General features: G+C 30.3%; 1 protein-coding gene across 3 annotated transcripts; it reads left to right on the forward strand.

Moving 5' to 3' along the window:
- Positions 1 to 211: 211 nt before the first annotated feature.
- LOC143253012 (RING finger protein 141-like) lies at positions 212 to 11,750 on the forward strand. 3 transcript variants are annotated; one of them, XM_076506051.1, is made up of 6 exons: positions 212 to 358; positions 3,191 to 3,353; positions 3,671 to 3,779; positions 4,005 to 4,267; positions 9,844 to 9,963; positions 10,994 to 11,750. In XM_076506051.1, exons 2-6 carry the CDS (start codon positions 3,211 to 3,213, stop codon positions 11,151 to 11,153), a joined length of 795 nt encoding a protein of 264 aa, XP_076362166.1. In that variant the 5' UTR covers positions 212 to 358; positions 3,191 to 3,210; the 3' UTR covers positions 11,154 to 11,750. The 3 variants fall into 3 exon arrangements, with proteins under 3 accessions (XP_076362166.1, XP_076362168.1, XP_076362167.1); XM_076506052.1 differs by having other exon boundaries at positions 253 to 398; XM_076506053.1 differs by lacking the exon at positions 3,191 to 3,353 and having other exon boundaries at positions 225 to 358.
- The last annotated feature ends 6 nt before the right edge of the window (positions 11,751 to 11,756 follow it).

The raw sequence follows: 11,756 nt of genomic DNA on the forward strand, positions 1-11,756 counted from the left end.
AACCGCTGAAATATAATTCAGGAAGCTCACTTTTACAAAAAGTACTTATTATATGTCTAATATCCTTAATTTGCTTCTCTATATCCCATGATATTTTTGTAAAATAATTTTCTGGGTCTGTTATTTAACTTTTATGTAACAAAACATATATATATATATATATCACCGACCTGCTGTCCTTGAACTTATGCCTCTAATTTATCAAAAGAAGTTTCAGTAGTGCTGCCACCAAGTAACACTATATCAAAACAACATATGAAGCGGCAGTGTTGTTATAGAGTTGTATTTTTATAAACGCATCGACTTAAATCATTCTTGCAAAGGCAGCAACTTTTTTAAGCTAAATAAAAACTAAAAAGTAAGTACAAGTGACTTACAATACTAACTATAACTTAAATGTAAGTAGTGAACGTTCAGCTATTAAGATTAGGATAAATCTAAACTTGTAATAATAATGTTTTAATATAAAATGTCGATTAGGCCTTATTTCACATTTTCATTTATTGAAATAAAGTTATTTTGGTGAATTAGCCGAAAATTTAACACACGAGAAAATAGCGCAATATTAATATCACAAACAAGACTTGATTAGCACAATAATTTATAAATAATAATAATAATAGTAGCAGTAGACACTACCGCAATTATTATCTCGAACCTATATTTTGCAAATTGTTTTGGGGTTCATACTGTAAAGTTTATAAATAGAAGTATTGGTATTTTGTAGTTTTAGTTTTATATTAAATTAGTAATAGTGCTATCATTATTATTTATTTAACATTTAGAGCAGTGTAGTACAACTATTAGTAGCGTGACAACTGCAAAAAATGAGTGCATGACATAAAATTAATCTAACTACTAAGTTAAGTGTTACTACTGGTTAGTGGTTTAAGGCTTAATTGGTCATTAAATTTAATATTTCTCAGAAAATTAAATTGTTTTTATTTATATTTCAGTTTTAACAGTTATATTTTACATTCTATGCATTTGTAGTTGTGTAGGCTACTGTTGTTTAAAATGTGTACATATATTTATAACTTGAAGATAACAGTAGACTTGTTGGTTCGTCTAGATCATTGGGTCCATTGAAGCAAACTTTAAAATGAAAGTAAAATGCTCAAAGCCAGTTTATCTTTCAGATATTAATCATGCCCTCCCTTGATTCCATCTACTGCAAGTGAAGGGAACCCATTTCAGAGGTCAACCACTGTGTTAAAAAAAAAAAAAGTAAAACCAATGTAATTGAAGATAACTTTCATCCTGTCAAAACTAATTTTGTTCCCTCTCTGTCCTACCTTTCTCACCATTAAGTATGGAAAAAGATGATATATCAACACTGTCAATTCCCTTAACAACTTTAATCACGTCCCCTCTAACTTTTCTTTTTCTTAAGATAAAACAATTTCAGAGATCTTAACTTGTTCTTATATGACTACCTTTCCAGCCCAGGTTTCATTCTAGTATTCATTCTCTAAACCAATTCCAATGACTCAGTGCACATCCTGGCCAATGACATATAAAAATTATACTCTATTTAGACTTGTATCTTGCATTTCTGTAGATATAACCTAAAATCCTATTTGCTCTGCCAGTAGCACTACATGTTTTGATCAAAATTTAAATTGCATAAAGTAAAATAAAGTACTTTTCTTTTAGTGGCAAATATGAGTGTGTATATATTCTTTTCTGCAAATATTAATTATATGTGTATATATACATAAAACTGTCTTTATTTTGACAGATACCTTATATATAACTGCATCAGCAAAGGAAAAGTTATGAAATTAGTATTTTTGACATTAACATGGATTTAGCTGTTAATCTCAAATTTGTAAAAATTAGCATCTGATTGCAGATGACATTTAGTTTTGTTTAATTAAATTTTTGGTAATGCTAACAAATTGTTCTATTCATATATAGCCTTTAAAAATTCATGCATAGACTAAAACATTGATGTCTGTATCAGTGTGAATAATATAACACTAATATGAATTAATGTTAGTTCAGTTAAGTTGTCATGCCGTTTAATTTTCAAATGCAGTATCTGTGGTCAGAATGAATTATTAGGGTATTATTTTCAACAATTTCAACTTTTTCAATCGAATGAACACTTTTTTTCAAAATATAAAATTGAATCAGAAATAAAAGAAACCATGCAGAAGCAATTAACAACCATTCCCTGGTGGGATAGCTGTAAGTCTTTGAATTTGACAATTATATTTTATGGCACTTGGATTGGAAAACCTCTATCTGAAATACCTTTCTGTGTTATAGTATAGTAGGTGAGATGTGTATTAATAATGCATTTAAGCTCACTTAGCATGCACACCCACAGGTTTTGTTAGGATTCATATTTAAACCTAAAGTTCAAAAAGTTATGTTAAACTGAACACAAAGAAAATCGAGTGACAGAAGACCTGTTGCTTTTAACATTTGAGAAACTCTTCTATTAAAAGCCTTAATTGCTAAATATATTTAGCACATGCCATACCTTTTATTTTTGTTGTTTGTGAATTATTACCATATCGAGATGCTTTAAATCTGTAGTTACTGAAATTTATTTCTTAAATTTGGGACAGTTGTATAAAATTAGAATTACTGAACTATGGCACTGAATCTGGTGTAATGGAATCTTGTCGTACTGCTGAAAAAAAACATATAATTCTCAGTGGATCATTCCATAGTGGGACAGCAGCATTTAGATTTGCAATGCAAAAACAAGGGTTTGATTTCTTTCAGTGGTCACAGCAGACATCTTGATGTGGCTTTGTTATAAGAAAATAGATATACACCCAGCCAAGGAGAGATTTTATGCATAAAAATAGAATTTCTGAAATGTTTCAGGATAGAATTGAGCATTTGTTAATGATAATCAATAAAACAGCACTTTTAATGTTAATGGCTGAAGTATTAACTAATAAAGTCAGAACATTTACTTTGTGGTTGACATCTTAAAAAAATCCTTAAATAAAGAAATTCTCACAAATGCTTTTCAGGACTTTCTCAAGTAAAGTGTTTCTTTAAGTAAAGAGAATCTCATAAAAGTTGTAATCTTTTATTTAAATAACATTTTGCAGAGAAACTACTTCAAACGATGGAATTTTTTCTCATGAATTGAAGTAAGATAAATGGGGAAAAAATGTTTTTGTTACTATAGAAAGGCATAGTTAATTTTTAATCTTGATGGCAGGTCGTTATTCATCAGTTACAATGGGGCAGATTATCAGTTCAGAAGAAGGACTCCATCTGAATGGGATAAAAAATGAAGTTCTTAGGCATGCATCGGTACTGAAAGAGGTAGCCCTGTTATCATATGGAGATTTCTTAAGGAAAGTTCAGAAACTGAACAGAATGTAAGATTTTAATATAAAATCTTAAAAGTAAGAACTTATCTTAAAAATAAACATTCTTTCTTGGTGAGTTTAGGGATTATAATAAACATGACATGATTGAGCCATAAAACAGTAACTTACAAATATATCAAGTGATTAGTAGGATTTTAATATGCAATGAAGGAAAGAAAAAACTTTGAAAACTTGACAACAGTTAGCAGAAGTTGATGTCAGATGGATTTCTATTATAGTTTATAAAGACTGACCCTAATTTATTATTGAAAAATATTTAAAACTCTTAATTTAATTTTATTAACAAATAAAAAATTGTGTTACAGATCAATGTCTATTCCTGATTCGTATGGTAGAAAGCTTGTGTTCATTGTAAAGAAAGGAACAGATGCATCATTATTCTGGAAGGGTACTGTTCAAATAGCTTGTATAAGGGTAAGTAAAGTATCTAAGTTTAGTATATGTAGAATTCGTACAACTAACTAGTATTTTCTTTCATATATTGTGTACAGTCTGTGAAAGGATTGATATGTAGAGGAAGTAAATACTGAAATAAATCCGTTTTAAAAATACATTAATTTGTTAGCAGTTACAAAAAATCACTGTGACAATCAATAGCTTATCTTAATATGATGCAACTCTTAGCGTTTTTTGTTTTAGACGATTGTTTCATCTGGAAGAATTGAGACATACAGACTTTTGAATCTTCAACAGTTTCTTCGAGTTTATAAGCTAATGATCTATTATACTAGTACAGCTCCACCTTCTAGTCAAGTTAATCCAGTAAGAGAACGTGAGGCTAGTTCAACCAGCTCATTGCAAGTTTCTGAAGATGAGACTGAAATTAAAAGATATGATGACTATGCCACTGATTGCTGTTCCATTTGGTCAGGTTCTCTGAATACATCTGTTATTCTAGATGAGTATGTATTGTATTCATTTGTATTTTTAGCTGTCTGTTTTATTTGTGTGATATTGATAATTACAAAAACAGAAAGAGAATTTAGGTAAACTCTTCATTTTTTTTACCAAAACTGTGCAATGCTTTCATAAAATTCTGGCAAATGTTTGTATGTTTTGCATATTTTTTAGTTTTCAAGTTATTGTTGTATATGAGATTATTCAAGTCTCTTCATTATCCATACCAAATTGATAATAGTAAATAACACTTCTATTGTGAATTTCTTAATGGTAATAACATTTTAATATTACATATATTCATGGAAATTATCTTGCCATTCATAACCTAATTTCACTTTAAAAATACTTTGTTACATTTTACATCTAACTCAAATAATGCTAAGATTATAATTGTGTAGTATTCTGGTACTGATGTCCACCAGAAAAGTATTAACTATGAAAAAACTCAGGTTCCAGAACTATTAAACAGAGAATACTTTCAGAACTGTACAACAAGTACAAATAAAGAGAATTTCTATCATTACACTGATTGTAGTATAGGTTTGGTTTACTGACTAGCTTTAGTTTAGTATAAGATTACTACTGGTTGTGGTATCCCACAGCCCTTAAATTGTCTATGTCAATTACTGTTCTTATTACATATGTTCATGGGAGGTACATCTCAAGTCATAATACTTTAGGAATAAAAGTGACTCCACTCCAGGAGGGCACAATATAGAAAAAAGGCATGGCAAGTATAAGTCCCATGGAAAAATCTACGTAGTTTGTAAACTTTGGTAAAGGATTAGTGCAAGTGTATAACCTTGTAAAATAATAGTCTATAGGACATTTAAACTTGACTTACTGCACATTAAAAGAATTTTTCCTGGACATTTGTTTTGTTAGCAGTTCTTGTTTTGAATATACATCCTTCCCCAACCTGGCTCATGACAATGTTGTAACAAGCATTAAAAACAAAACAACTATGTGAGGATCTTTAAAAGTTATCCATATGTATTTTAATAAAAATATATTTCTTACTAATTATGTAAAGGTAAGTATGATTATACTTCCAGGTATGATGATTGTTACTAGTAGTTGGAATGTAGTTTATACAATTTTTTGATACATAACCACCACGTTATTTTCTTTGGACATGTCACGTGAAGTTTTTGTACTTATGTATATGTGAATATTTTATTATTAATTAAATTATATATAGTTATAACACAATTATCATTATGAAAAATTGAAAACTTAACTCTACAAGTTGTATATTTTCTGTATTGAAATTCGGAATGCCCAACAGCTTTAACGAATAACAGCACTGTTATTTTGGTCTCATTAGTGTAAATTTGAGCATAACATTCTTCAGAAGATGCTGACTTTATCTCATCTCTCAAGTATTCATTACTATGTCATCAGTATTATGTTCATGTTTAATGTGTACTTTTCCTGATAAACTCCCCTTGATGTTGATTCCTGTGCATGGTGAGGGGACCTCTCAGAGAAGGTTCTGTACTTTCAGTTTACCTCCTATGGGTTCTAAACATCCACCCACGCGTTTGCCATGCGTGGTGACCTGTGAAGAGGAGGAGAGGATTTTGGTCATTGAGGGGTTCAACCCTAACACAACGCTTTGGCCTTGAATTCCTGTAGATGAGCAGCCTTGGGGTGGCCCCCCTAGGGTCAGTTGGCTGGTCCACTTGGGCTAGGATCAATGAAGTACCAGTGTTGGATGTTCTCAAAAGGTGTTGTGGACATTGTATTTGATGCTGGTGTTTTGGTATAGTGCTCATGAAACTCTGGTGTTGCTGCAGCATCCTAGTTTGGCACTGCAGTGTGTACCCTCATAGGGCTCCATGGTACATGGGGTCAGCAGGCACTGAAATGTAGCTTCTTTATTATGGATACCCCTCTTTCTAACAAAATAAATAAAAATGAAAAAAACAAAACAGATCATTGGAAAATGACCACACATGGACAACTCTGTTGCACAATCAATATTACAGCAAGGTACTACACCTTGAATTATGGTTCTCCATTCCTTATCTAAGAAATCCTTGGGGCAAATGTCTGCATTTTTCATTCAGTAAAGAAGTTGCACTCTAATGATATTTTAGTGGAAACATCTTCACCACAATATACCAAACTCCTCTGAAATCAAAAGCCAGTGGGGATATACCCTTTGAGGTTACTCCCTGTGTGACTTTCAATTCTTCCAGAGGAGTTATATAGTTGAGAGGGATTTAAAGATTTAAAATTAAAGATCAGTCAAAGCAGGAAAGATGGTAGATCATAAACAATTTAATAAAGAGCCAGCAGAAACTGCAGACTAGAGGCAGACTGTATGATAAATTTTTAAAATTCCAATATTGGTAGAAATGTTTGCAGTTGTAATAGATGACAAATGTTATCCTCTTTTCAGTGAAACCATGGTGCAGAATCTGTCATTAGCATAGACTTAATGATGTAATAGATGACTTGTGAACTTGATATAAATAAATAAAAAATGATATAATATACATGAGTTTGTCTACACATTTGCACACATTAAGTATTTGTACAATAATTTTTGATACAGCATGTACATCTTCACAAAATTTGGTGGACTTTTAGTAAACATGATGACATAGCCTTTGACCTGTGACCTGTTGCTAAAGGGTTAAAGCATATATACATCACTAAAAATAAAGCTGTATCAATTTATAAAGATCATTCTGCATAAATATTTGCAAAATGTTGCAACCATCTTTAGGTACACTAGCTGAGGGAATCTGTTGAGAAAGCAAAAACTGTATAAAAGACAATGTTAGGTAATGTTCTCCTAATTTTTTTACTTTTCTAATGGTTTTATTAGATGCTAGTTATGTACCATGCTTTGTGGAAGATAATACTTGACTCATTAAACTAATTAAGCACTTATTACTTTAAATTCAAAGTCAAAAATGTAAAAAAAAGGAAATGTGTTCCATTTCATCATGTTTTTTATCCCCTTTCTTAGGCAAAAAATCCTAAAACAAAGAAGCCACAGTATACTATCAAACACTTTAGTTACCATAAATAAAAATAAAAGGTAATCATGTCAGCCAACTCTGGGTGATGGATGACAAGAAACACACGTGCATACACATAATGTATCATTGTATATTAAGATAACATGAACCAACAGTGCGTGTTTTCCATCCAGCACTTCCTTTTTACCCTCTTTCATTCTTGAAGAAACAAAAACAACTCTTCAAATGTATTCAAGGTTTTGGGTAATTTATTATAATTGTATTTACTTTAGAATAGTCTACGGTGTCACCCCACTTAAAAAATAGTTACATAAGTTAATCTCTTGAACAAACACAGATGGAGTCGGTCATGCTTGCTATAAAGAAAACATGCTACTTGAAGGAAAATTAATCAGAACAATTTACAAAGGTAGAAAGCCACTGTTATCCAACGTAAAGATCAAATATGAATGACAAATGTAAACAGTGTTATATTTGAGATTTTTTTTTCTTCTTTTGAAACAGAATACAAAGAAGAAACATTTCAGTCATGATAGCTGTTTTAAGTTTCTACAATGCTTATATGAAGTGTCTCATTTCATAAAGGGTGTGGTAAAAGATTTAGTACCAAGTGATTACCTGATGTGTGCATTTTGGAGTTAAATTAATACAAATAAAAACTTTATTTAAATCCAATGCTTTCATACTGTAATAAACTAATTTTATTTATATCACAATTAGACTGTTATCCTCTTTTCAGTGAAACCATGGTGCAGAATCTGTCATTAGCATAGACTTAATGATGTAATAGATGACTTGTGAACTTGTACTGAGTGAAATTTGTAGCACAATTGTCAACAAAAGTCTGATTTATGATGGGAAAGCAGAAATGAGATACATCCTTCTGACACAAGTACAGTGTGTTTTGTAAGAGAGTAGAGAACTATTAGTAAGTTGACAAGTGCTTTGCATTTCTTTGAAAATATTCAGATCAGCAACTTGACAGAAAAGGTTTTTCATATTTCAAAGATAAGTCTGCCTGTTTTGGATTCCTGTGTACAGTTTTGCAAGCACTGACTGACATTGATGTCAGTATGAAATCAGTAGTCAAGGACTATTATGGATCTGACTTTATAAAAATTTCAAAAGATGGTACTGGAACTGTAAGGTATTATAACTGAATGAATAAGGGTAATATATCAGCATGAAATTTATAATTAATGAACATGTAAATTTTCACAGTGGTAGAGAATAGTTACTTTCACTGCTTAGAATTCACAGTTTTTTATTATCAAAATAAATCTAGATTTTTAAAGATGCATACAGAAAGTCTATGCAGAAGAAATCGTATAGTATCAATATATAAATAATTTTTTCAAGATCATTGTAAACAACAGTTCTAAGTATGATCTGTCTGCAGGTTTGTTCATCTTCTTGTTTTATTTTGAAATATAAAATACATTTTCCTACTATGGAACTTGTAAAGATTTCCAAGCAAACTACTTGAGGTAAGTCTGTTATGACTGAATGAATGGAAGCAGTGTGTCAGTATGAAGATTAGGGCAAACTTACATTGAATGAACATACTGTAATCATTTTTAGGTAGTTTTGAATGAAAGACATAATTTGTATAATATACATATTTCATGAAAAAGTAATACCTTTGCAACCTATTTTAGTTTTTTAAAGAAACTTTTAAAAATAATAGCTATAACATTTCAAACCAATAATGAATGTGGGATTATGAATGAAATTCATACAGGTTTTTCATGCATTATTTGAAGGCATGTTAAATTCTCGAACAGCATTTGATAAAATATTTACATTTTATTTTATTTATAAGAGTTCAGAGTCAATACTGTGTTTTCCTATTACATAGTTTAGTTTTTGTAACTGCAAAATTTTGTACTAAATCATTACATAACACGTCAGCTGTATTTTAAGCATTATATTATTTCTATGGTAGGTTTTGCCTTGCAAGGTAATTAAATGATGGATTAATTGTTGAAAAGAAAGCTTTATACATTTGAAAAAGAGACTTGTAAAAGTATCATTAATTGGTTAATATTTGCTTTCAAATAAAATAAACTGGTACCTAACCTACAATGCAGTACTTATAGATTGAAGAACTTAAGCAAAAAAACAAATTTATGGTTAACATAAGTTGTGGCTGTACGTGTATATTCTTGAGCATATTATGAACAGTGTTGCAGTGTGTGTTTTAAATTTTCTTGATGTTTATTAGCTGTTGCCTGCTTAATGTTTCCTGCGTGGAAACTTCTAAGTGGTTTGTAGACTTTAAATGAAGTTTTAGTTGTTACATAAAAATAAAATGACAGTTTTAAGTTACATATTTTAAAAAATGCAGTTGAGAAAAGAAATATAACAGTCATCTTTATTTAAAGCTGGATTTTAATATTTGTAATCAGAAATATTGCAATGTTGATGATAGTGAAATTGGAAAATGTTGATTTTTTTAGGTGAAGACTGCTGTTAAAGTATCTATATAATTTTTTCTCAACTTGTATCTTTCTTATTCAAACATTTAATCTATCAGCTTAGGTTTTCAAGACACACAAATCTTTGTTCTTTTTTACTTTTAGAATTACAGCTGTGAAGGATATAGCCACTGACTTGGATGAATGTTGTATATGTATGGAGAGAAAACCAGAAGCTACGTTACCTTGTGCTCATAGTTACTGTATGCACTGTATTGAACAGTGGCAAGTAATCTTAATGTCTTGAATAGTATTAGATATTTGAACAGCCAGAATACCATAGCTAAATAAAAAAACTTTTAAAGTAATTCAACATTGACCAAAATAAAGGAGCCATTATGTATTTAATATTTTTATAATGCTAAAGTGTGTTGGTAGTAGAAGTTAATTTGAGTGTTATTATCAGATAACCTGTTAGCAAATGACTACTTACTAACTACAAAACAGAATGAATGTGATATCTAATCTATCATTTGATTTACCACTTGTGACTTAATTATACTGATTTTTTGTAATATTTTACCATTCATTAATAACCATAAGGACAATTCAAAATAATAAGACAAGGTTTTGTGTAGTAGTAGAATGTATAATGTTTTGAGATGTCTTTTACCTTTGCATATACATACCACTATATGAAACCTATTCTTTATTTTTTTTACTTATTCCCATCTAGAAGTTATTGATGAGTGTTTTATTCCATAAAGCCCAGTGGCATGTAGTAGGTTGAATGACAAATTGATTGGGTTTCCCTTTTATCTTTTCATATTTTTAATAGCTTGTCTTGTCAAGTAATTTAGAGAATACATTAATAGTATTAATGCTCATATTGTTGAATTTTTAAATATCTGTATAAATGTAGGGTCATTGTGTGAATAAGATGTCTCAAAACACCATACATAGGTGTTAATGTTAAAAGAAAAGAATAGTGCAAAAACCAGACTTTTCAGTATGTTTGTGTGTAGTTATACATGTACCACATGCTCCTTTAGCATGTTTAGTGTCAACAGATCTAATTCACAATTTTTTTCAGTAACTTTGTTCTTTTTCTTGGCCATAGTATTACACTTATATGAAATTTTAAATGTTTGATTTTTATTTGTTGGTTATAAATATGAAGGACTAAATAGTTACCTTGAAAAACAAACCAAATAATAGTTTTGTCAATTGTTAAATACTATTCTAAACTTGTAGAAAAATATTTACTTTGTAATGAAGTTCAGAATTATAAGAAAATGCAAGTTGTTTCTTTTAGGAATTTATCCCACAACACTTGTCCATTGTGTCGAGCTAAACTTGAAAGCACTGAGGATTCATGGGTAATATCTGAGGCTCCAAGTTCTGAAGAAATGCAGCACGAACTGCAACAAGCTCTTTTATGTCTAGCAGAAGAGAGAGATTGTGATACACCATAGACACTGTTTTCTGCTGGTACAAAGTAATTAAACTCTAGAGATGGTTAATACTATATTGGTCATCCAATGTAAGGAAATTTAATGACACCATCTTGTAACAGTACAATATACATAATGATTTCAGTTGACTTGTACTGTATTTCCATACAGTGATATATGGTTCAGACACTAAACACCCTCTAGTGCTGACTGTAGTGTATATAGTTTATTACTTCCATTTAAGGTGGTACTTCTGTGTCATACAGAAACTATGGAAGGTTTGTGCCATGCAGCTTGATATTCATTCTTCTTGCATATCCTTGTGCAATTATTGGTGTTATAATTTCAGTTCCTTCTGACTTGCTGTTGTTTTAAATGACTAATTAAAATACCAAGCAACATGTAAATGATATCAGCATGTAAGCAGCTTTGTGGTTAAAATGTTAAATGAATTTAAAACAAATATTATTCAGTAACTACTACAGTAAAGAGAAGAAGGCCAAAAGTAAGAAGAAAAACTCAAAATTTCAATATATAGCTGGCCAAAAGCTGATCTAAGACTTGTTTTGTACCTGTTTATTTGATGTATATTGGTATAAAGTTGGCCTTGCATTACAATTCTCT

The sequence above is a fragment of the Tachypleus tridentatus genome, chromosome 6, assembly GCF_004210375.1.
Source record: "Tachypleus tridentatus isolate NWPU-2018 chromosome 6, ASM421037v1, whole genome shotgun sequence".
Lineage (NCBI taxonomy): Eukaryota > Metazoa > Arthropoda > Merostomata > Xiphosura > Limulidae > Tachypleus > Tachypleus tridentatus.

Bases quoted from the DNA above. Each gene is read 5' to 3' on its own strand.
- LOC143253012 (XM_076506051.1), top strand. From the start codon at position 3,211: ATGGGGCAGATTATCAGTTCAGAAGAAGGACTCCATCTGAATGGGATA. The intron at 3,354-3,670 runs GTAAGATTTTAA...ATTGTGTTACAG, and splicing joins GTTCAGAAACTGAACAGAAT to ATCAATGTCTATTCCTGATT. The intron at 4,268-9,843 runs GTATGTATTGTA...TTTTACTTTTAG, and splicing joins ACATCTGTTATTCTAGATGA to AATTACAGCTGTGAAGGATA.